This window comes from Eulemur rufifrons, chromosome 25 (assembly GCF_041146395.1).
Source record: "Eulemur rufifrons isolate Redbay chromosome 25, OSU_ERuf_1, whole genome shotgun sequence".
In the NCBI taxonomy this organism is placed as follows: Eukaryota; Metazoa; Chordata; class Mammalia; order Primates; family Lemuridae; genus Eulemur; species Eulemur rufifrons.
Window position 1 is genome coordinate 15,422,980 of NC_091007.1, and position 25,897 is coordinate 15,448,876.

The following is a 25,897-nucleotide window of genomic DNA, read 5'->3' on the forward strand; positions in this document are numbered from 1 at the left end:
GGAATATCTGCATATACATAATAAGATATCTTGGCGATGGGACCCAAGTCTAAACACAAAATTTATTTGTTTAACATATACCTTAAACTTATAGCCTGAAGGTAATTTTATATAGTATTTCAAATAATTTTGTACATGAAACAAAAGTTGTGTTAAGTACTTATTGTGAAATTTTCCACTTGTGGCATCACATCAGCACCCAAAAAGTCTAGGATTTTGGAGCATTCTGGATTTCAGATTTTCTGATTAAGGATGCTCAACCTATACGTAGATTTTTGCTCTTAAAAAAATCCTCAGTGTTTACAAATCTGGCTGTCTACATGAAACTTGGGTAACCCACGTCAGGTCCTTTCTGAGGAAAAATCATCCTGGGTCAGCAGATATTTAAAAAGTTAAACTGGAGAACCAGGTAAGTATGGAGAAAAAACCAACAGGGTACATTTCTATATTTTAGGAACCAAGAGCCAGAGGGAGCTGCTTCACAGAATCGTGGCCAGGACTGGTGGGTTCCCAAGACCATGCCTGGGAGGGTTTATGGCATACTCCTGTTTCCAGATGAAAGTGCTGTGTTCTACCAGCAGCGCTGCAGCCTGTGAGTATGTATGTGCGTGTTGAATTCACATTTCCTATCTTTGTAGAGGCCACTCAGGAATTATTGTTGCTCTGGTTTTCTGCTTTTCAAATTGGCCAACTCAGACTCTTGCTGGAGAAGTTTTGTAAAAGGCCACCCTTTGGGCACCATGATGCTGGATTGTAGAGTGGGGTCTCCTTCCAAAGAATAATAATTTCTTTACGTATAGCCTTCTATACTGAAATCATACTGCATAGAGGGCCCTAGCTGAAAGAACTCCTTCCTTCAGAAGGAACATTGAAAACTTCTTACACAAAATGAAAATTACTATCCTATAATTACTTGTATTGACAAAAATATAAGTCCTATTTCACAGAGCAAAAGGCACGACGAAACTCGTTTCCTATTTGAAGCAAATGTTCCAAAAGCAACTCACCTGGAAATCCTGATCATCGATTCCAAACCTCTCCCGCAGATTACGGAAAACCATCGGGCAGTATTCCTTGAACTTGAAGTGGCTCGGCATGTTTTCTCTGAAACAAGCATGTTGTGGAACAAAGCTCAGGTAGGCAAAGAGTTAACCAGACCTGCATGTGCCACGTGTGGCCACAGGAGTGCTTGGAGTTCACCTTTCACTCAAGGCACAGGTGCGTCTCCCAGAACCAGGTCCCAACCCCACAGTGAGATCCGGGAGACAAAAGAGGCCAGAGGGACGATGTTTGTCCCCTTTGTGATAGGCATGCGTTGACTGTGTGCCCTCTGTGTTCCTGCCACCCGCCACAGCAGCCATTGCTCAAGGAAGAAGCGGTGGAGGTGGCAGGGGCCAGGCAGAGGAAGCCGTGCAGGAGGAGCAGGGCAGCCGCAGCCGGAGGAAGTCACAGCAGAGCGAGGCTCTGACAGCGGGGCCCGGGCGCCTGCGTAGGCACTGCCGAGTGGACCGTGCAAAGCAGGCTGCGCCCTCACTCCCTGATGGCCTCTGTCATGGAAATACGATGTTCTAAACTCGCATAGGGAAGATTCCCTCAGAAAGTCAACCTCTAAACAGTATTATAAGAAACAATGAAACCTCAGCTTCACATGGACAATGGCCCCGCTAACACATTCCACAGTGATCCTCAGTGTGATCCACAGTGATTCTCTGAGGTGCACCCTAATCGTTCAGATCTGGTTCTTCCTTCGTGTTCCCCCAGAACCAGATATGTATATAAATTACACAAACACACATGCCTTTCTATTGCCGTACTTTGCACACTAAACTGTAGTAATTTGTATACACATCAATTTTTAACTACTGGCCTCACCGAGAGCCCCTGGACGGCAGGGCCTTGTCTTACGCATCATCAGTGGACTACCTAACATTTAACAGGCGCTCTGTAACAATGTCTAAAACGACATTCAAATGAAGGAGAAATATTCTCCACACCTGACCATCCAATTATGCTTTATAAAAATGTACCTTAATTCTCTATTGTTCTATGATGTAGTCATCACTGTGTGTACAGTCATCACTTTCAAAGTTTTATGGGAGAGAGCAGAGGTTCACAACTGCTCAAAAGCCCAAGCAATTTACAGCTTCAAAACCTCAAATTGTAATGAGAATATCACTTTCAAAGTATAAGATATTCATACAGAACAATATGCCATATGGTGAAGGATATTATCCCAGAGGGCCTGCTGCTGCTTCCCTGAGGATGACAGATGGTTCTGTTTATCACAGGATTAACTTCATCAGCAAAACTTTACTCCCACCCATTGAAAAATTATGTGATTATAGAAATGCACAGAAATCGCACTCGTGGCAGCCACGTCAGTCCCGTGAAAGGTCGGACTTGCACTTACTTGTTAAAAAGGTGATTATCCACCTTAATTTTTGAATAGGCTTTGAAGTCATCTGGCATCAACATAACAGGGATTTGAACATGGCTCAGTTCATTGATCTAGAAAAATATAAAATAAATGGCACAGGTTATTTCTATCCAGGGGGGAAGGGCTCTACTTAAATGTGTACCTTGTAGAAAAACCTGGAGGACTCAGGAACCCCTCTGCGCCACTCCCATCCTAAACGGTCCCCGCCCGCCTGCCTCCCTCCCTCATCAGACTTGTCTCCGTCTCCCATCCAGCTGCAACTCCCACGTCTCATGTCTGCCTCACCATGGGCCGGTGGTGGCTGCTGACAGCAGCAGCAAGGGAGGAAGACCAGAGGGTGACCCTCATGGCCACCTGTCCCATGGGCCAGCCCCACCGATCACATGCCCAGGAGAACTTCCCTCCATAAAGAAAATGTTATCTGAGAAACAGGCCTTTTAAATTTTTGATGTAAATATTTGTTTAATTAATGGATAAGATTTATACTTTTGGACACTCAAAGAACAACGCTGTCATTCATATGCTGTTTACCTTCCTTATAGGAACTCTGTTTAAAAACAAAGATGGGAGTAGGGCATGAGTTTACCAAAAGAGGAACCTCCATTAGGGGAAGGAGGAAGACACAGGAGAGGGTTTGGACGGGGCTCAAGAACAAAAGCAGGCTGAGCAAGGCGGCTCACTCCTGCAATCCCAGCACTTTGGGAGGCGGGAGGATTGCTGGAGGCCAGGAGTTGGAGACCAGCATGAGCATCACAGCAAGACCCCATTTCTACCAAAAATACAAAAAAATTAGCCGGGCATGGTGATGCATGCCTGTAGTCCTAGCTACTTGGGAGGCTGAGGCAGGATCTCTTGAGCTTAGGAGTTCCAGGCTGCAGGGAGCTATGATTGCACCCCTGTACTCCAGCCTGAGTGACAGAGCAACACCTTATCTCAAAAAACAAACAACAACAACAAAAAAACCAAAAGCAAAAGTGTGCTTCCAGAGGACACAGGGTAGAACCAAGTTCCAGCCAACGGTAGGGACAGCTTTTCACACATGACTTTGAAAAGCTGAATTTTCTCTTGGTTAATTATTTTTGCATCTTGCTGCCCAAGCTGCATTTCCCTTGTTGGTAGCAGTAAAAAGCACTTTAAAGTTTTATGCTTCCCGTGGGTACCTAGGTAGGGACTCTGAAGGATTCTCAGTTACAAAAACAAAACAAACCAACAACAAAAGAATGAGTCCCCTGACAGAGCAGAGTTTTTTTTTTTTTTTTTTTTTCTTTTTTTTAACACATTTCTGGATTCACAGAGCAGCAGAAATCTCCAAGACACCCTTCTTCTTCCCAAGGATTGCTTGAGCTCAGGAGTTAGAGAACAGCCTGAGCAAGAGTGAGACCCTGTCTCTACTAAAAACAGAAAAATTAGCTGGGTGCTGCGGTGCCCGCCTGGAGTCCTAGCTACTTGGGAGGCTGAGGCAGGAGGATCCTTGAGCCCAGGAGTTGGAGGTCGCAATGAGCTATGATGATGCCACTGCCCTCTACCTCGGGTGATGGAGCGAGATTCTGTCTCCAAACAACAACAAAAGACTTCAGCTATTAGGATGATCAGATACAGAATAAAAACCAGATGCTATATGTGAATATAATGGAACAGATAGACTAACAAAGATGATTAATATTTGAAGATACAATGAGGACTGAGAATTTTCCACAACTGATGAACGTTATACATCAATGGATACAGAATACTCAAAGCTATAAATAATAATCAAAGCACACCTAAGTATACTGCCATTAAACTAAAGAATGCCAAAGGCAAGACAAGAAAGGTGGCCAGAGAGAAAAGACAGAACACAACAAAGCAATAACAATCGGACTGACAGCTTCTTAAACATATATGAAGCTGCCACTGAACAAAAACAGGAATCTAAAATAATAAAACTTCTCCCACCCAGTTTACTCACGTATCTTACAGTACTAAGTCATCCTCAGAGGATCTTTGTGAAAAATTAAAACTTACATATCTTTATCCTAGCAATGGACTATCAAAGTTTGAAAAATAACAGAAAAAGAGAATCAGAGTGGGAACCCACGCCCTGTGACAATAACCACAATTAGAATGAAGCTGGATGCCAATTCAGGCTGCATTTCAATACCTTGTGGAACTAGAGAAGAATATAAATAAAAACAAACAAAGTGCAGGATGCAAGGCGTGGTTAAGAAGTAATCAACTCCACATCATTTTCATTCAGAGAACATGCCAAGTAATTTCTATCTCATCTGTGCTTTAAGTGATCACTGAGAAAGTCAAGCCCAATAGGGAAGGAAGTAGGATCAAAAATCAATTTTTTTTTTTAAAGCACACGATCCACTCAGTGGATCCTCCACATCCCTTGATTCCTCCCCCAGGCTGCTGAGATCAGTATCACACAGCAGCATCTCCTTTCGTAGGGAAAGACAAACTTTCTGAGTCCTTTTTGCTGTACAAGGACCTGCCCTGAAAAATGTTATGTGGGAAAAAAAAAAAAAAAAATAGGAAAACTTTTCAGCCATAGTGGAATGTGTAAACTGAGAATTTCCCCTGTGGATTTTCATTCCCATCCACGCTCTCATCAGCACCACCTTCGAGAGGCCGCTCAGTGCAGGGTGCAGCTCAGACACCAGACTTCACCCTCGTGGTTCTTACGGTTCAGAGGGGCTGACGCACCAACTGGAGAATCGCACGTGTGACAAACTGTAACAATGCAAGAGGCATGGGCCAGGTTGGGGGACAGATGAGGCTTCCCTGGGCAGTGACGGGAGGAGGAGGAGGAGGAGGAGGAGGAGGAGGAGGAGGAGGAGGAGGAGGAGGAGGAGGAGGAGGAGGAGGAGAAGGCGAAGGCAGGTGCAGAGGGCTTCAGAAAACAAGGCAGGCCCTGGGCAGGAGGGAAGCAGCTAATTGGAGAAAAGTGCAGGAGTTGAGAAGGTGTGTGGCCCCAACAGGCTGAACTGCAGGCCGGGAGCACCAGGAAGCAGCCGCTGCAAAACCCCCCAAGACAGAAGGCAGCAGAGGTGAAGGAGGTAGACAGACTCCGAGGTGGTGGAATCACCACGGCTTGACCACAGGCTGGAAACGTAGGCAAAGATTGCGGTGGGGGTCAGAATGGCTTGCAGGACAGGGTAGCTGGAGAGTCTGCGGACTGAGATGGTGCATTTTAAGAGAAAAGCTCAGATTTGCACTTCTTAAATTTGATGCGCTCTTGAGACATCTGAGTGTTGGTGTCAGCTAGGCAGGTAGACTCCCAGGGAGTCAGGGGTGGGAGATAAAAATGCTCATATCCGGGAATCAGACATTAGCTCCCCGTAGGAAAGGCTGCTAGGAAAGGCTGCGGGAACCTGGGGAGGAGGCAGGAGGGCTGAGACGCTGTCTAGGAAAGTCTAGAAGAACACTGGGGGTTCACAGGCTGGAGAAGAACATGGACCTGCCAAGGGGGAGGGGAAGAACCGCCAGTGAGGTGGGAAAGGAGAGACACAAGGCCACCCCAGGAATGAAGGGCAGCATGGGACTCAATACTGGAACGAGAGAGGCAGGCTGAGGGGCTCAGAGGCTCCGAGAGAACAAACACGGGGGTGGGGGGAGGGGATGTGACTGCAGAACGGGACAGGCAAGTTCAGAGAGAAAAATGGGCTGGGCTTTGGGACAGAGTCAAGAGTCCCAGGCAGTCCCTGATGGCTGGTGGGGTGAGGACTTGTGGAGCGACGTCCCTGCAGGGCTCCGGCAGGTGCAGAGACAGAGGATGGGTGGGGTCCTTCAGCACTGAGGATTTTGCTAGTCGAGTATGACAGAAAGATTAAGGAGTGAGGGAATTCTTAGACAATCCCTTGGAAATATACAGTCAGGACAAAACACGATCCCTGACAGGGAGGACTTGTCCACTATAGCTGATGGGGCGGGACATTCACAAACAGTAAAATACAAACCAATCCAGAAGTGCTGGGGTTTAGACAGCAAGTGCCATGGGAACTCACAGCAGGCAGCCCCTGTCACAGGTGTGGGGGAAAGGCTTCCTGGAGGGAGTGAAGCCCCAGGTGCCTCCAGAGGGATGGAGAGCTGTGGGTGCCTGTGAAATCCCAGGGAAATGCAAACCTTTAGTAGTCACTTCAACAATCTTCAACAATCAGACTGCTCTAAGAGGTAGGGAATGTTTGGTTCTTGTTATTAAAGAAGACAAGAAATGAAATAAGAAATATTACACCTTGGTTAACACAGAATCATTAGATGTTGAAATTAAAAGAGAATCTCAGAGACTCCAGGGTCACACCTCTCACTTTACAGTTATAATAAGTCCTGGTAAAGCTGTAGCTACACCTTTATACTTGAGCAGTAGCTGGCTCCTGAGTTACATTAGACAGCTACTTCATGCTACTGGATCTTTCTTCCAGGTGGCCTTTCATTCACCCCTCCTCACACTTCCTCTGGCTTTCTCATTTTCCCCCTGCAGCCCCGACCCCAAACTTCTTGGTTAAGGGAGTAGCTAGATTTAATAAACTGTGAACAAACATTGCAAAACCCAGAGGATCTATCTACCACTTAAAAGAATATTTTAATTAGTATTTTTTTCAATAGCATACCCATGAGCCCCTATATTATTTTTTCTATGACCATGTTCTATTAATATACAAGGCTAAGCAATCATTTGTCAATTTTACTGAATTTATTATAAAGCTGCCTAATAACTGAAAAGCCCTGTAACTTCATGAAATACTCTCTCCTTTGGCCTACTACCTTGCCATTAACCCAAACTAAAATATATTGCTTGCCTCCAGTTCAAATTCACGAGCTCATACAGGTAATGGCAATGAGCTATCATCTTGAATAAGGTTGAGTTAATCCTATTTGTTAATTTCTATATTTTACGTACAGCTCTTGGTTGGGAACTTTCCGATTTCAGGATGAAATTCTCGGGTTTCAAAGTCTTCTGAGAAATTTTAATTTATTCACTTTTATTGTTAAATTAAATACCAGGTAGTCTGGCTTTCTACCTAGCCCAACAATTCTATATGGGCCCCCCCAAAATTGGTGGCAAAACTATTAATAATAATGGTTTATCATTAGTTTATATTTATTATCAGTGTTTTTTAAAACAAAGTATTTATACTTTTCTGTCTTAACAGATACTTAAATTGGGAATATACACACATAGTTATTTTACGTATGTTATAATAGTCAATAATATTCATGAAAGAAAGATTTGTGTTATCCATGACTATCTTGAAGGACAGCATCATATGCTCCTCTCTTTAGGAAGAAGCATATATCCAAAATCCAAACAATTCATAATTTATGAAAATAAAAGTGGTTTCTGGGTTGATTAAAATTCTGTGAGGTTAGCTAAACAAACTGAAAGCACGAGTTACATACTCTTAAGGCCACATGTAAAGTTCCTTCAGGTTGCAAATATTTAAAAAACTCTCACAACAAAAAGGCAACACCACTTCATACCTGAGAAGGATTCATAGTGGTCAAGCCACTTTGGCAAACAGGAATTCGTTCTCTGGGTTGACAGTCACGTTCATGGGCTTATCAAACTCAAGATCGTGTGCGTGCATCGGAAATACCCCGTAGGCTGCCCTGGGAGGGGCCTCTTGCTCCCGTTCATGCCGTGCCAGGCACCCCCAAATGGCAGGGGTAGCCCTGCCTTGCCTCCTAGCTGTTGGGCGCCAGTGCTGACAATGCTAGGGCACAACAGATGACGGAAAATAAAGAAGCTTTGTTGTAAACATCAATAGAAACAAGGCCAAAGGGGCTGGGAGGGTTAGTGCAAAGTGCCAAAGTGTTCCTGATTGTTTAATTATAATTCAAGAGTAGGGGAGAGGGAGCTGGCAGGAGCGGGGTGGAGGGCGGAGGTTGGGAGAGCTACTGAGATCTCTGCTCAGTTTTACCTTAACTCACTTTAATACCTGGCACTAACCTTACTGCTAATCTTCAGTGGACATGTGCCAGGCCCATGTGAAATGCTTTAGACACAGTATCTTATCTGGTCCTTACAACCCAATGGAGTCAGTACGATTATTATCCCCATTTTACAGATAAGCAAGGCTTAGTGAGATTAGAGAAGCTACTAGCTACTAAATGGCAGAACTGTACCTGGAACCCAGCCTAGGCTTAAATCTTTTTATATTTGAGTTTCCCCAATTATAAAATTCAGGCAGCTGGATCGGCTGAACCTAAGATCCTTTCAAATTCCTGATAGCCTGTGAGGTAAGATTCACAGCAACTTAATAAGACGTCTACCTGAATTTTAAGACTTCATTGTGTTCAAGCTTCTAAAGGAGTCTTAATTTTTTAAAGTAGTTATTAAATAGGTGTTTAGAATCAATGATTAAATGCCCATTTAATTGAATATGCACCATCAGCTACTACAATTATATCAGCTGTGGTTTCAATAGCACAATCTAAATTTGTGAAGACCAGTGTCACTGAGATGTCATCATTTCTCTAACATTCCTTGTCATTTCAAAAAAGGGAAAATAAATATTCCTCAAAGCTCTGTTAAATCTTAATGAATCATAAACAGGATCCCTGAAAGAGGCAAAATTGATTTCTAAGACGATTATTTATTAAAGCTAATTGTTTGAGTTTTCCTTTATGAAAAATAGAACTAACACAAAGCACTGTAAAATTTATGTGGGCCTTTCCTTTTAAAGTATTATAATATGTAGCACAACTCAGAAAAGGTATCTCGCTTCCTCTCCGCAGCAAGACAGTAAAATTTACATCGCGTGCAAGTTACCTCCAACACTGTAAAACACAGGTTTGGTTTTTTGTGGGGTAGGTCTGCTGATTACAGCGAGTATCACTCCTGCAGATGTAAGACTGAGTTCACACTGGCAAGAAAACAGAGGTTGCAATTAAGCTGCAAAAATGGGAATAATAAATAACTACTGGACAAGGAATGTATAAGTGAGACCCAGCTGGTAACAGTTCTGAAATCAAGGCATGCAGAGGTGTCCCCACAAAGCCATTTCACACTGTGACGTTGAAAAAAATAAACCTCACTAATTGATATGATTTTTAAGTCAAGCAAAGAATATGTTCGTAAATTGTGAGAGGCATTATTAATGACAATTAATTCAGACATATTCGCCCTAAACACTATGTTCTCGGACTAATACATAATTAGCAATTGGTTTTCATTCTGCCAAGAATACACAAAAAAAGGACCAAAGAAGAAGAAAACCTCTCACGTGTAGAGGAGACACGGAGATACTTAATCTGACTGTAATGAAGACAATTCCCTACAAATCATGACATACTGAGAGGAAACAGGAAGCACCCCACATGTGAAGTGGCTGCTGGGTATAAAGGCAGGCGGGGGACCGGGGGTGGGGCTGTTTTCATGGCAGCGTGTCCACCTGAGATCGGGCAAGACAGGAGAGGGGGAGGGTGGGGTGGGGATTATCTTGAAAGGCCTATTCATCCCTCCTCAAAATCTCAAGACACAGATTGAAAAGGGCTTATTTTTATCTCCCAAACAACATTCCCACTGCTTAAATGAGTGCATATTTTAAAACATAATTCAATAATAAACTAGAGCCAAGATAAGCACAAAGGATTTAAGATCAGTAAGGGTCCAATGGGAAGAAGAATTGTAATGCATAACTCCACATGACTATTATTTTGGATACTATTTCAACTTTAATTAATTTCTTAGGGAAATCAAATAATAAATATACCATACCAGATTCGCTAGACTTTACAAGTAGTTTTTTGATTACTTCTGGCTTCTGCAAAAGGATCCTAACTTCACAAACAAAGATGTGATACAAGGTCACCATTTTGGATAAAAACATCACCCTCCCCCCATCCCTTCATATCAGCATCTGAAAATAGATACTTTCCACTTACTGGACTCATCCTAAAAAACAAAATTCCTTTGTGACTCTATAGTTGATAAAGCAAACAGGGATTCCTTCCACCAAGTAATTTACTTTGAACATTTTCTGCCCAGGGGTTCCTTCGCTTTAGGAAGTGAATGAGCAGAAAGCTAAAATTAGGACTATTAGGAGATAAGAGTTGAGGATACTCCTGGAGCTACTGGAATGAATCACCGCTGGAAGTTCTGACTTGTTCTGTCTGTCTCGCAGACAGCAGGGCCCTGCGCATGTGAATCACAATTTTCACTGGCTCTCCCCAAAGGTATACAAAACGACCTCAGGCACATCGCTAGGAAAATATTTTCCATGGTGTGACCTAGAAAAGGCCACCAAGATCGCACAGTTCCCTCCCCACATTCTTCTCCAGAGCCAGAGTGCACACGATATTTCTGGAGAGGGTGCAGAGGGCTTGGTGGGGCGCTGAGAAGCAAACAGCTTTGAAGGTTAGAATAATGCACGCTAACAAAGACCGTAGGCTGTGGAGCTGACACCGAATGACCCATGTTAGCTGCAATACCTGTAACCAACCTCCCATAAGCCTGTGAGTCCTTGTGTTCCATTTGGTTCTAAAATGGGGACACTACCACCACGTATATACCAAAGCTCGTATTTCAGATGTGTATTGACAGCAATCATAATATTCTTAGAACAAAGGCTATCATAAAGGGACCATTTTCTGTTACTTTTTTCTAGTAACTTTTGTAGTAAATTGGGGGAAGTCAGAGGATTACCCAAACATTTTGATCTTATTTTTACTATCTATTTGATACCAACTGGTAATCCCTAATTCCATATTAAGGGGGAAAATGACTGACTATAATATCAGCTCTCATTTGGAAATAATTTTGACAGTCTTGTAATGAATATAGGTTGAAATAATTGAGAACTTTAAAAAAAAATGAAGTCCCAGTATGACTCAAGCATGTAGCGCGCACTTGGCGTGGTGTGGTTTTTATTACAACTTATGCTGCAGAATGAATAGCAATTTGAAAGTTCTGAGGTTTCAGAGGGACAGGCAGAGCAAATTAAAGTCAATTACAGAGGTAGGAAAAAAAAAAAAACCCAGGCAGCTGAAAATGTTTGTGAAATGTACTTTTATTTGTCTTGGAGCAAGAGGTCAATTTTCTACAGTTGCTCCATCAATAATTATTTTCTAAGACCATTTTTAAAAAGTTAATGTCTTCGTATTTGAAGACAACACAAAAACCAAAGATCCAAGTATATTTTAATTAAGACTGTCTTCTGAAATCTGACCTGCCTTCCAATATCTAGAAAAGAAATGCTTTATTTGACGAGAAAAAAATTGTTCTCATAGCAAAGCTGAGATGTGAGTCAAAGCCCAAGGGTCTGCCATTCCAGGACTTACAAACTCAAAAGCCTAAATTAATACACTTAAGGGATTTTTCTGTTGAATAAGAATCATTGAGTCAAACTTTTGATTCATGGCTACTTGACTAAAATTAAAATGTCACCAGAAATATTTAAACTCTTGGTTAGATGCTATGTTACTTTATAGCATCGACACAAACTCTACCATCTGTCAATTTGGTATCTGCAAGCTCAGTCAGTCTTGTGACGGACATGCCTTGCTGGCTGGCTCACTGCCAAGTTCATCCAGAAGAATGTGGTCATGTTAAAAATTTTACCTCCCATGAACCAGAGAACCTGACATGAAACTATTGAATTAAGGCCAAAAATTTACAGGCTACTACAGAGGTAATACTGGCTTTTTAAAACTCCCCAAAAAAGACTTTGCCAATGAAAACAACAGCTTACAATGCAGTCCATTCAAAAGGACCCCAGGCTCAGAGTCAGGGGACCGATGCCTGAGCCCTGGTTGGCCACTTCGTCACCACCAAACCTTGAGCAAAGTGCCCAGCTCTCTTGATCTCGCCTTACGCTTTTAAAAATGAGTTTGAGAAGAGATCATAAATGATGTGTGGTTTGGCCTGGATAGTGATTTAGAAAATGCTTGAATTAATTACCAATCTTTTCAGACTAGAGACAATTTACATACAAAATTGGATTTCTGGCTGCTTTTAAAAGTGGGAAGGGAAGACGTGGCACCTGGCCCGGGATCACTCATCTGATGCTCAGTAGCTGTGGGGACGCTCCCTCTACTGGGCACAGTTCCTGCCACCCCCGTGAGTCTTCTGCCTGGATGACTTGGCCCATTCCGGGGCTTTAGCCACCAGCAGACTCCAGTGCCGGGCACTCGGGAGGCAGTCCCACAAACACAAACGAATCACAAAACAACTTTCCACAGAGATTCTCTTAATTACTAGAAGACCTCTTTAAGTGTTTCGCTCAGAAAGATGTGGCAGGGCAGGAACAAAGGTAAGAAGAGAAGCCACAGCTCCAATATTCTAATCAAGGGTATTGCATCTTCCTGGTCCTTCTCTGAAATTAACATAAAGGCAGGGAAGGGTGCTAGGCTAGGCTAATACGCCTGCAGTTGCTTTTAACTAAGGCTTGTGAAGTAGCCAGCCTCCAGAAGGGCATTGCCACAGACACGTGGAAAAGATGGGATGAAACAGACGAGGACTGTGCGGAGGTGACATCATGTGAAGCCCTAGACCCAGTGGATCTTAAGGCCAGCCTCCCCTGCCTTCCTTCCCTGATACAGAAACCAATCAGCCCTTTAGTGACTGAAGACATCCAGATCTAACCCCAAAATCCTTAGTGGATGTCAAACGAATAGGAACTTCATTCATCTGGGTGGCATGAATACTGGCAATCACACAGCACTCTAAGAAACTGATCTTGAAAGTTTCAAATAAACATGTTACTTTTTAGTCAGATATCTAATATGCCAAAATAATTTAATAGTTCCTGGTGTCTTTCTGTATATTCATCCTGTGATAAGTATGCCCTAAAACTATAGTGCCCCAAGGGAACTATGAAGAGAAGCTTCCAGAAGGCACTGGATGCCCGCCATGCTGGCAGGTGGCCCTAGTTCTCCCACCCCTCACACCTGGCGGGGTCTGGCTGGCTGTGGAGAAGATGGTGAGGAGTTTGATAGGTAGCCCAGCCATCCCACTGGCACCCCAGAGAACTGCATCTTCTGAACAAGTCACGAGTGACAGTCCTTCATTTAGAAAACCAGTCGCTCACACTCATCGTTAATAAGGCCAAGAAAATGATAGAGAAGGCGGTGGCATGTGTAAGTCAGCATTCTTTCTAAAAGACTTCTTCAGCAGATTCCACAGTGGGGACCTATATTAAGATTCCAGAAGGGAAGCACCGAATTCCTGATTCTGTTAGGGTTGGACTTTTTTGTTTTTCTTTCCATGACCAGAGGAGAGGGGCAGCCTGCTTTGCTGCCCGGGGTCCATCCTGCCAGAACAATACGAGGAAGGTTACCATGACGGTTTCTATCGCTTTCCCGGATTCCCATTTTAAGTGATGAATTGACCATGCATTTTTATCTCTTTTCCCTTCCAGAAACTCTGCTAAAATGACAATAAAGGAAATTACAGATTGGGGGGAAAAAATGACAAAGACTTTCATATTGGAGAGCAGACAACAGAAGAAGAGAAATTTCAAAGAATTTTTAAAAACACAGAAAAGGAGAGGATGGTCAACCCACAGAAGAGGGGAGAAAGCTGCGGCCTCGGTGTCCATGGCCATGTGATGCAGTGCTCTGCCAGATGCCCAGGGGCTCCACAGCTGGGGTTCAGGTGGCAGAAAGGCAGTGTGTTGCCTGTGGCAACCACCCCACCCCATCCCATGGAGGCAGGGGACTGACTCCTCAGAGACCTGACCCCAGGAGGCTTCAGGCTTGGGAAAGCCTGGCACAGGGGTGGGCTGGGCTGGCGCCGGCTGAGTACAGGAGGCGTCAATGACACTCTGAGCTCTGAGCTCTGGGACTTCTGCCTCCACCTTTTGCTATAGTCACACCTGTGGCCTGGGCCACTCCCTCAGGGGACACTGGAGGATTTTACTCTGGAAAAAAGGTCCCAGAGAAAACTCCACCAGTGCACAACGTGAATGAAGGCTGGCCCACTCCCCAGCACCTGGACGTAAAAGCCACCAGCAGACAAGCGTCACCAGTCCACGTGTCCAGAACTGGCCATCTGTCTCCTAGAGCCTCATTCTGCAACCTGAATGGAGCCAGCAGACCGCCAGACACGGGGGGAAGCCTCTAGCATGACAGAGAGGCCAAGACAAACCTGTATATATTTTTCAGTGATATTTAACATCGTGCAGTACTAAATCACCAAATCTAGTACTTCACAAAGTACTAAAAATAACAGAAGTCAGAGTAAAGGGGATGCTATCATTTTAACCAAAAACTGCATAGCATTTTAACACAAAAGAAGGATGAGAGGAGAAAAGAGGAGGTGTAAGAGAGCTAGAGCATCATCTGTCCTGACAGAAAGTCAATAGAAAATGCCTAAGTTTGACAGATTCATAAATAACACCACAAGCATATTACCTAGAAATACAAACACCAGAGCAAATAATTATGTACATATCTATGTGAACTAAAATGGAAAGTTCTCTAAGAAATAGTGTGGAAGTGGGAAAAGCAAAATATACATGTGTTTAATGTTCTCCCACTAATTTTTTTATGAAGATTATACATTCATACATTTGTTTATGAAACTTACTAAGAAAACACAAAGGAAAAAAAAAGCAGAAGGAGTGGGTTTAGAGGTCTGGGGGGGATGCAGCTCACCTGTACTTGGGTACGTCTGGACCATTCCAACTCTTTATCACATGTTATGCTCACAATAATGATGGAGAGAAAAACCAAAGGGGCTCAGGAAGCGTCTAATTCAGGGACATAACATAGGTCTAAGGCACTGGTCTCCAACAAGGGGGTCATGCTCCCCGGGAAGGAGATAGCTCAGTTTCTATTTGTACATGGTTTATGTCTAAAAGAGTAACTTTTACAAAACTTATTATGCAATTTGACATTTGCCCTCATCAGCCCTTATGTGAAACGGCCCTGAGCCATATATCAGACGGGAGATACGCTGAGGAATAACAAGAACTTGGAGGTTGGCAGTGACGTCCAGGATATTGCAACCTACTGTGGTTTACGTGTGCCCAGTTACGTGGATTTACAGATCATACCATATGGCTTTAACTAAGCTAAATTAACCCTCACAAAACAGACAAGTGCTTAAAAGGATGGCTGGAAAGAACCCACTGACTGAAGCTAGTGCTAAACACACAAGCACCAGTTCTCGCACAGCATAGCTAGCGTGGAGCTGAGCTCCTGGCGCGTTCTCTCTCTCTCGGTAACATTCTGACGTCGAAGCATGGATGATGTCATTGGATATGACAAGAATAGTACAAGAACAATTAAAATGGTTGGGAAGACTTTATTTAAAACGTGGGCTGCAATCCATTTTTGTTAATGATGAACCTTCCCCCGAAGTGTACATTGTGCCTAGCGATGTTAGCTAATGATCACAAGGAGCTATCAAAATGGGCACGTCTTTTAAACACTAAATGCTCAGAACCTGAAGACAAACATCTACAGTTTTTTTTCAATATTTTTTACATCGTATAGTACTAACTACCAAATTCAGGACTTCAAAAAATTGTATTAATTTAATGATTAATGTATAGAAGCTTCTTTCTGGGTTCCTTTAATAGCAAAAGACTAACACCCCACATGCTACTGGAGAAACACCTGTTATTTCTACGAAAGTAAAAATGATTGCAAGTACATGAAAACCAACATGGCATCAAATGTGAATGGATTCCTTTGTCAGCAAACACTGTTGGCAGATGCATAGAAAACACCGGTCAATATGTAAAGAATGGAGGATTAGAATAAAGTCTGCAGCCTGGGAAGTTAGCTTTACAGTTGCATCATTACAGTAAAGATGATTCTAACATTTTTCTGTTTCTGGTATTTGCTAAATTATTTCCTACATTCAAAGGATTACTGTGTGTGGTCGAGAGAGAAGCAGAACATAAGTGCTTTAAAAAGTTGTGGAATTTAAGAGATGAGTCATGCGCTTTTCCCTTACAAAACACAAATGTTGCAAATTCATGGACCCTTGTAGGGGTCAGAGGTGCCTCTCAACCTAGCAGCAAGAAATATCAGCTACCTCAAGCTTCCTTTCAAATTAAAGGTGAGACTCAATGTTGAGTAAGAAATTAACTGCTCTTCAAAAGAAAAAAAAAGCTTTGAAAAGACAACATTCTAGAAACAGATGTTTGGAAATGTTTCCACTGTTTTGTCATCTTGTTGCCAAAAACAATGTTAACTGTGTCACCTATAAAAACTCTTATATCAGCATACTCAAAAACTTGGAAATAGAATATTCTCGTCTATTAGAAATCTTACCAGAGGAGTTTTAAACTCATTTGTTAAAAGCTTGAAAATGCTATAACCTTCGAATAAGTTTTGAAGTTTTCGGGGAAAATAAAATTTTAGCATCTTAAAGTCAACTAAGAACATTTTGTACGTGGTGGGATGGATTGAAAAAAGGAGCACGATGATTTAGTAAAAATGGTCAGTGATACAGTTCTTCCATTTTTATTTACAAATCTTTATGAGTTATATTTTTCAGCAATGAAAGCCTTTAAAACCAAGAATCAAAATATGCGGAACATCAAGCTAGGCTTAAAATAATCACAATTAAAACAAAATTTTCAAAAACTTCAAAAATTAATTACATTGCTTTCACTAAAAAAATTAAACAAAAGCAAGAGATTTTTTTATAGTGTTAAAATTATTTAATCTTGTTTAGATTTTAGATATGCTGTAAAATGTACAGAACATTAAGACTTATATGCTAATATAATGTCTAATTCACAATACATGTTAGTATGCTCAAATTGCACATACACCCAGCTATGTGATCAAAAAAATTTGGAGACTTTTCAAAATAACATCGATCTTTATCCATCCACTACACCTGGGGTAGGGAACAGGCTAGTTGGCTGTGGGTTTAGGGGATTTAAAAAAAAAAAAGGCCCCAGGTATTTCTGACACACAATCTCCTCCTCCTCCGTGTGTTCTGGGCCTTCAGTGAGTACTACTGAGAAAGAAAGTGATCCCATTATGCTCATGCTGGCCAGAGCAGGCATATTACGCAGCATTCACACGTAGCCATAGCAACCATCATGTTTTTTAAAACTGTCAAAAAACTTTCACATAGACCTGGCTTTTTCCCTCACAACACTGAAGTAAGATTATGGCCTAGCAGTACCCTCAGTATTTTATAAGCAGCAAGGGTCCAGCTGAGCCTCCTTGGTGGGCTCGTGGGAGGTTGCACTCAAGGATCTTGCAAAAACTATGAAAGGTTGGAATATAAATTGACATCGAAAGACTGCATGGGATTAACACCCGCACTTTTGGTATCTAAGTCTCCATCTTCTACGTTAATTTCTTCTCCCCCAATGTTTAAAATACATGCTGTTCAAAAACTTTAGAATAACTTGCTTCTGAGCTTACAAAGCTTTTCTATGATACACTGAATTAGTTCATGTTTTCCCGGTGAGTTACATTCTTTAGCCTAACAGACTATTTCAAGCATGTGTAAATGCATTTAAAAAAAAAAAAGAAAGAAAGAAAACCAAGAGGAAATAAGTTTTGTCTAAAAAAGAAATAATTGTTTAGCAAATACTATTTCAAAGCTATTGTATTCAGAACAAGAGGATATTGTTTATAAGACATACCACATCACATTTCTTACATAATTTTATTTGGTCAGTGAAACTGTTTCTGAAAATTGAGGATAAGCAAGTCATTGTAAAGATTATAAAGATTTTTCAGCTTAGGTTTTAGCACATCTATACTTCCCTCATCACAATGAACTGCAGAAAATCACTTTTTGGTACAGATACATATTTACTTTATATTTTGAAGCAAATTACAGGAGTGTGGTTTAAAAAATAATCATTAGCTTAGCAATTTCTTTTTCATGGCTGAAAACAGGATATTTTTTAACCCTTTACTTAGATGAATGTGTACTCACAAATAAATGTGCTTAAATGCTTTGCAAATAACAAAAATAACAAGCAGTTTTCTTAACCTGGTAAAAACCAACTGTCACAGTTTTATGATTTATGAATTTTCAAAAACATGTGATGTCAATTAAGACATATCTTCTATCCACAAATACTGCTATTCACAAACTGTCAAAAGAACAAAAATGCTATCGTTTGTTTTCATTATTTTAGGAAAAAGAACACTTGCCATCCCATGAGTTTTGCATAAATATTTCCCTCCTCTTCCCACCTCCTCCCACACATTCTATGTGAATATCAACTATAAAAATAGATGAGCAAAATGAGCGAGAGAATTAGATGACAGAGAATCCTAATTCCTAATGAGATCAACTGACATTGATTTCTCATTCTCCATATGCTATGAACATGAATCAAAGGATGTAATACACCCAGTTTTAATCCACGCAGTTCCCACTGGATTTTAAACCTGAAACCTCTAAAAGTTTGAACAGAGAACTATACTCTTCGCTGTTACAAAAGATCCAAATTTTTCTTTTGTCATTATATTTCAATCATCTTCTGCTACTTTTCTGAATCACTGGAGGCTAATAGTTTTCATCAAAGTAAAGAACAGACTGTGGGCATTTAACTCTGACCCCCACACCCCGCCCCCCAAACCACCACCCAGCACTACAAATATATTCCTAGGCACTACAAAGATCGTCCACAACGCAGATCGTAAATTGTGCATTTCTTTAATATTTTCCCATGAACATCTATTTTACATAAATTCTAGGCAACCAAAAGCTACCCCACTGCTTTTTCCTACTCATCAAGGATATGATGGAAATCTAAGAAATTTCCTCATCAAGGAAATCTAAGAAATACCTTAAATAAACCTGCATTAGTTCAACCAAAATCTAATATGTAAAGAAAGATAAGGACAGCTACTTGCTGTGCCCTTGTAAAAACCTGCTGTGATACATGACAAATTACGCTTTTCATTGCTGCCACCTAAACATACAAGGGCTTTGCCTGTGTGCAAGGCCTTTTATTGTCGAAATTAAGAATCCCCACAATATTCAGTGATAGCAATTATTTGATTCCTTATGTAAAGACAGTCTAAGGAGAATGTGAGCATATACGCATTAGCTGTAACGGCTGGATAAAACAAAATTTTTCACAAGAAGAGAGAAGTTGGCCTGGAGTTATCTTTTTTCCCTATAAGATTACAAGCACCTTCAGGGCAGGGACTAGATCTATTCATCTTTGTATACTTCTGCCCATTCCCAGGGACCAAGAAATTGAACAAATGTTAATCTAATTCCTTCACTTATAAACTTTAAAAGTGACTTTACTATTTATTATATCTAGAAAAGACAAATCCTAATATTCCTAATGATCTCTCAGAAAACCAAAAACTACAATGCCAATGATCAAATTCGTATTTCCTAAGTCACCAAAGTTTGGACAGATTTAAACACAAGATGATTTACTAAAAGATTATTTTACTGCCATAAAATAAAAGCAAGAACATATTCTATCTAATTCTACCAGCTGAGCAATTCTTGAGGAAGATAATGTTTGGTTTTGTACATGTGCATATAGCATTTTACACTTTTTAAAAGTTAATGTTTAAGATCATCTTTATAATATTATGAACCTTGGTCATTATCCAAAGGCTCAAAAATCACAGAAGAAATGACAGCATAAATACTTTAAAGTGTTATCATACGCTAAGGAAATAGTTAAGTCTCCATACAAAAAAAAAAAAAAAACAAACACCAGCAGCAAACAACTTCCTCTCTTATTCCTATACAACGTGTTGATAGCCTGACAGCCAGTCAAATAGAACAGAACATTCATCAGAGACTTAGGTTAATAATGCTCAAGGATGTATTCAGCTTAAACATACAAGTACCTCTCAATTCACCATCTGTAAACATACACTATTGAAACCTGGAAAATGAAAAAAAAAAAAAAAAAAGCTATTGAAAGCATGTTTCAATATTTTACTTACATGTGGTTAAACGTTTACCATACTTGCATTCTTCAAAAATGTGGATGCATAAAGCACTTGCTAGACCTACGATTATTCTAAGACAACTTCAGTAACATCTCAGCTGGCACAGTATGCTAGAACCGGAGGACAGTTTTTATTTCAAGGAAAACAATCTATTAACTGAGTTCTTTTTTAAAAAAAAATAAAATTCTACATTGTGTTTGAAAAACTAACAGTGACTTTTAAATAATACATAAATAATACTGAAGATAAATGTAAGATACAAATAACACCCCCCAAAAGTACAGTTTTGGGTGATTTACCACTTTTGCCGAGGAGAAAGGGCCAACCCCACCAGAGCTTTAGGAAATGTCATCGTTCTAATTTGCCGACTAGTTAAACTGAGTCTGCCTTCTTTTTTTTTTTTTTTTTTAAACACTTTAGAAGGAATATACTTCGTATTTGGAAATAACCAAAGACAACAAACCCTGTAGTTACTTATGACAACAAACATGTCCTCCAATGGAGGAGAAGGGAGGGGTGGAACCTTCTTTCCTACAAGATTTCTTTAAAAATAGGATCAAGAAAAAAGATATTTTCCCTTTACTAGATGATGGAAAAGGGAAGAGGTATTAGATGTTCTCCAAATAAGTCTGACGCTTCAGCTGACTGCACCATTATTACACGATGCTCTCTCTACCTGGGAAGGAGGCTCTACCTGACCAGAAAAGCACATCCACTAGAGGAGGCTTCTACCCCCAGGCTGCGGCACCAAGAGGGTACGCAGGGCAGGCAGCCTCCTGGTGTGATATGAAGCTGGTAAGGACGCCAGGCCATTTCCTCCCCCCAGTTTCTAATTTTCATAATGACTCCCACTGCCCCCCGATTATAACAGGTTAATTACATGGTTTATACTCTCTCCTCTAGCCCTACGACATAGAATTCTAAAACTGAGAGTCCTGACCATGTTTCTTATATATCGTGATGTTACAAAGAGTGTTTCAAATGCCCCACTTTGTAGCTATTCAGAATACAAGTAGCTATTTAGATATTAAAATACAGAATTACTAAATGACTGTTAAAAATGCGACCGGCTAGGAATCATCTTTCTAACATATGAAATGGGGATTTGGGAATGAAAACTGCTTTCCCTTTTAGATGTGAACCCACCAAGTCAGCAGCTTCTAGAACTGCTGTTTGTTCACTTTACCACCATGACCCTACTGTTCTGTTTTTAGACATTAGCCAGTACACGATTATCAGCACAACACTAGAATGAGCCACAGAGGATAACAAAAATCTTGAAAACAACAAGAAAAAAAATTCATGTTCTGTTAAGTTTTGGTTTCAGCAACCCCAAGCTCAGACAGGATATGCAGATTGGAGGTGTGACTTACACCCATCGGTCACTGCAGTGTCCTCTCAGCTTCCCCTGTCATCCATCCTGATCAAGCCAGCAGACTCAGGCAAGGGTGACACATCAATTCTCTTATTCTTCCTACGAGATTAAATACTACCGGATAGTAACATGGAAACGGGCTAGGGAGGTAGGCAGGAACTAAAATGACAGCTTCTCACAGAAGAGGCGCCAACTTACATCCACTGCCCAGAAAGTAGCACAATAAGACCACAGTGTACCAACACGCCACAGGAGATCATGCTCCGTTCTACTTTGTATTGACAGTCAATAAAAAGTTTCTTTGCTTTAGCAATAATCCTTCTTCCAGATAATTTTTTATATAGGCAAGAAGGGCAAACTCTTCCTTGCGGTAAAACTTCAGCTAATAAATGTAGAAGGAATGATGAAAATAAAAAAATCAGCAATTCGCAAATACCACGGTAATAACTGTTATGGTTAAGAATCAGGAATACATGCTAAAATCGGTGAGCAAAAGTAGATGGAGAAACAAGATATTTACGTGATCCCCAAGTATCTCCCCATAAGATACTCATGTCAAAGGGAAATAACAGTAATTTCACAGTACAGAAAGCTGACATCACCATAACCAAGTGACCAAGGTCAACAGCATCAGTAATGGAATCAGCGGATGTCACGTGCCTTCTGAATTGATGCACTGAGACAGACACAGCACCAGCACTCTGGAATTCTCACGGAACATGCACGAGCTGAAGGTGATCACTAGGAAGCAAACTCTAGTTGAGAGCCATTCTACAAAATAACTGGTCGGTATTCGCCATCAAAAGTGTAAAGGTCACAAGAGATAAAGACAGGAAATATTTCAGATTAAAGGAGACTAAGAGACAGGACAACCAAGTGCATCATGTGATCCTGGACCAGAAAGGAAACAAAAGTAAGACAATTGGGGAAATGTAAACAGGAGCTTTCAATTATTCCATAATGCTAACTATCAGTGTGAATTTCATGATTTTCGGAACTGTACTGTTGGTTATATAAAATGTTAACATCTGGATGAAGGGTACATAGAAGTTCTTGGTATTTTTTTAACGACATTTTTATATGTCTGAAGTTATCTGAAATGAAAATATAAACACACCATTAAAATGGTATTTTAAGTATGGTACATACACTGTTGTTTCTCTCCCTAATCTTTACTGCGCTTACTAAAGGTAACGACTTGGTCTTAGCTCAGTTTGCAGTTTTTGTGCTACATAATGCATATTACATACAATTAATTGGAATATTTCTCTCATGTCCCATTGGGATAAGCAATGTCATCTGTCCTATTCCACATATAAGATGCTTGTACCTCGGGTGTAGGATACACATAAACATACACATAAACATCCACAGCACCTAGCTCAGTGACCTGTTGAATGAATGAATGAATCCTTAAGGCTTATTTTGAAATAAAAATTATGAGGGACAAAAGCAGGGGAACAGGACATAAAATATTCTCGACTCGGTTACAATATCAAGTTTTGTGAATAATTTCCAGCCAAGAGAGAGAGAAAAAAATAAAAATAAGCCTTCATTTTAGAAAGTGGTCAAGTTTTACAGTTTTGTATTCTTTGGCTTCCTATTTGCACAGCATTTTTTCATCCTCAACATTCATCATTTCTAAAAATTGCCAATAAAAACATATCACCGAGGCTAACGTTTGTTTAGGGCATAATATACACCAGGCATCTGCTAATTGCTTTACAGTCTCTTATGTAATCATCTTAACAAGCCCATGAAATGGGCAGGACTGTTATACACTTCACGTCTTCACAGATATGAAAACGGCCGAGAACAGTTAAAGGACTGAATCATAAAGACCTCTCCGTGATGCGGCGTGGTCAGGTCCGGTCAGTGCAGCTCCAGAGCCGGGGCTCTTGGCCATGGTTCTCGTTTTATATACATATAAATAAATGAAAAGGATATAAATTTAAAAAAAAAAACCTGCTCAACTGCTTTAAGTAGCCAGAGGAAAACTGCTTAAGGGGTAGATGGCAACGAGATAAAACAAACACAAAGCCTCTATGTAAAACACACTTACCCCCTTTCTGTAAGTCTATGCAATTCTCTACTCTGTCTGCTTTACTTACTCACAGTAAAGATTCCCTCATGAAAAAAATCCCAGCTTTGCCCCACTGCTAGCCAAGAGAGGGACAAAATATCATTTATACTCATCATTCAGGAGAGGTTCCAAGAAGCCAGGAGTGTTCGGGTGCTCCTAGAAGCCAGGAACAAAGCATTTGTCCCCCAGCAGTGGGCAGGGGGAGGTCAAGGGGTGAGAAACCCAGCAGGGAGGGGATCAGAGGGCTGGTGGGTGCTGAATCCTTCTCACCTGGATTGTCATTCCTAATGCCACACCCGGAAGTTGATCATAATATGCTCTAAAAACATTTTCGCACCACTGGTCACCAAAGGAGTGAGACAAATGCTAAAGGCTTTAGTGTAGTTTTGTTTTCTCACATCTTTCCCCCAGCGTGGGAGCAACTGTGCAGAAGCGAGTGACAGGCCACGCAAGGGAGAGTCCACGTGGAGAAACGTCAGTGGCTGCCTTTTCAAGGCATCTCAGATGCAGGTTGGGAGTGTGGGGTTGCCGAGTCTCCAGCAGGACAAGCTGAGTCTACAGCAGTGCCTGGTGTGTGGTGAGCCTGCCTTGCCGTCTTTGTTACCACTGCCCCCAGGGTGCTGCACTGGAGTAGACACTTCATAAATCTTTGCTGACTTTTATTGAAAACAAAAATGTGGTTAAATCAAAATATGATTATTTGACTTAGAGACGTTATGAGCAAATGACTAAACTAAGAAACTGCAGCTGATATTCCAGAGAGCAGCTCGGGCACTGCTACCCCGAGCACCTGTAAAACGCATGTCCCCAAATGACAAACAAACCAATGAGCTCAGCCAAAGGGGACGGGAGGAAGCAGAAATGGCTTTGCCTGGTCCCCTTTGTTACCGTTAGCAAATCTAAAACTTGGAGGCATCACATTTTTTGCTGTAGGAAATGAAATGTCTTTGTCTGGTATATCATACCACCTTCCTTTCCTATAGCACTTCTTGTTTACTTGTCAAGTTCATTTCCTTCGTGGTTGTAGATTTGGGGGAACATTTAGACACTTGCTGACACCGCTGTTGAAACAACTTTAAAACTCTGTATTCTTTTTAGTTTGACTCTTTGCAACAATACTACATCCCATATTTTGCATACATTACTGCTAACCCACTTGGCATTTACTCGCTTCTTTATTACAATTAGACAGCATCTTTTAAAAGTCCACATTTAGAAAATGAATTAAGAGGTCATTATTCATATTATAAAAGGAGAGTGCTTTGAAGGATTCACTTATGTATTCTTTTCTGAGGTCCACTTATTCATAGTCTGCCTCTCTCTCTCTCTCTCTCTCTCTCTGTAGCAGAGGTGAAGTGTTTTAGGAAGCATAGATTTTTTTTTTTTTTTTTTAATGTATGGGAAACCACTGAGGAGGGAGCACACACAACTATTACGTAAAGCAAAAATCACCTTTAATGTTACCAAATACTTGTTGACCTTTACTGAGCCGAAAACTGTCTCCCTTAACTATCAAGTTTCATCTTTCCCTCCTAAAAACACCCTCTAACCTTGGTGGCTGTGTCCCCAAAGAAAATTTCCAATCTGTGTAAAATCTGGGCCTTCCTTAGGAGAGGCTTACTGTTCTTTAAGTGGAATTTTAAAGATGTAATCAATGTAGCCATATATTTTAGAGATCCATGTAGTGAGGAGAGACTAAGACAAGGGGGGTCACAGCCAAGTGACAGCAACAGTGAGGTGACTGGGAGAAATTCTAGCAGCTGCAGGGGAGGGAAGGAGGGAGGGGGGGAGATGGAGCCTAACAGAGTTTAGGGCAGCGACACGATTCTGTATGATACCATAATGGTGGATGCATATCATTATGTTTGTCCAAACCCACAGAATGCACAACACAGAGAACCTTAATGTCAGCTATGGACTGTGGTTGACGATGACGTCTTAAAGCCAGTTCAGCAACTGTGACCAATGTCCCGCTCTGGGGCGGGCTGGGATGTCGATGGTGGGGAGGCTGAGTGTGTGTGTCTGGAGGGGGTTTGTGGGAACTCTCTGTACACTTCCCTCAATTTCATTGTGAACCTAAAACTTCTCTTGAAAATCAAGTCTATTAATTAAAAATCAGAAGTGCTAACAGCATGAAACGCTGTGATAGTACTGA

At 41.2% G+C, this 25,897-nt stretch overlaps 1 protein-coding gene across 2 annotated transcripts in view; it reads right to left on the reverse strand.

The window, feature by feature from the left end:
* PIP4K2A (phosphatidylinositol-5-phosphate 4-kinase type 2 alpha) overlaps window positions 1–25,897 on the reverse strand; it is a 159,562-nt gene that overhangs the window by 59,757 nt on the left and 73,908 nt on the right. For both annotated transcript variants that reach the window (XM_069458822.1, XM_069458821.1), the window contains exons 2-3: window positions 2,411–2,508; window positions 1,008–1,104 (exon numbers count right to left, since the gene is read on the reverse strand). In XM_069458822.1, coding sequence (XP_069314923.1) covers window positions 1,008–1,104; window positions 2,411–2,508 — 195 coding nt within the window. The remainder of the gene's footprint in view (window positions 1–1,007; window positions 1,105–2,410; window positions 2,509–25,897) is intronic.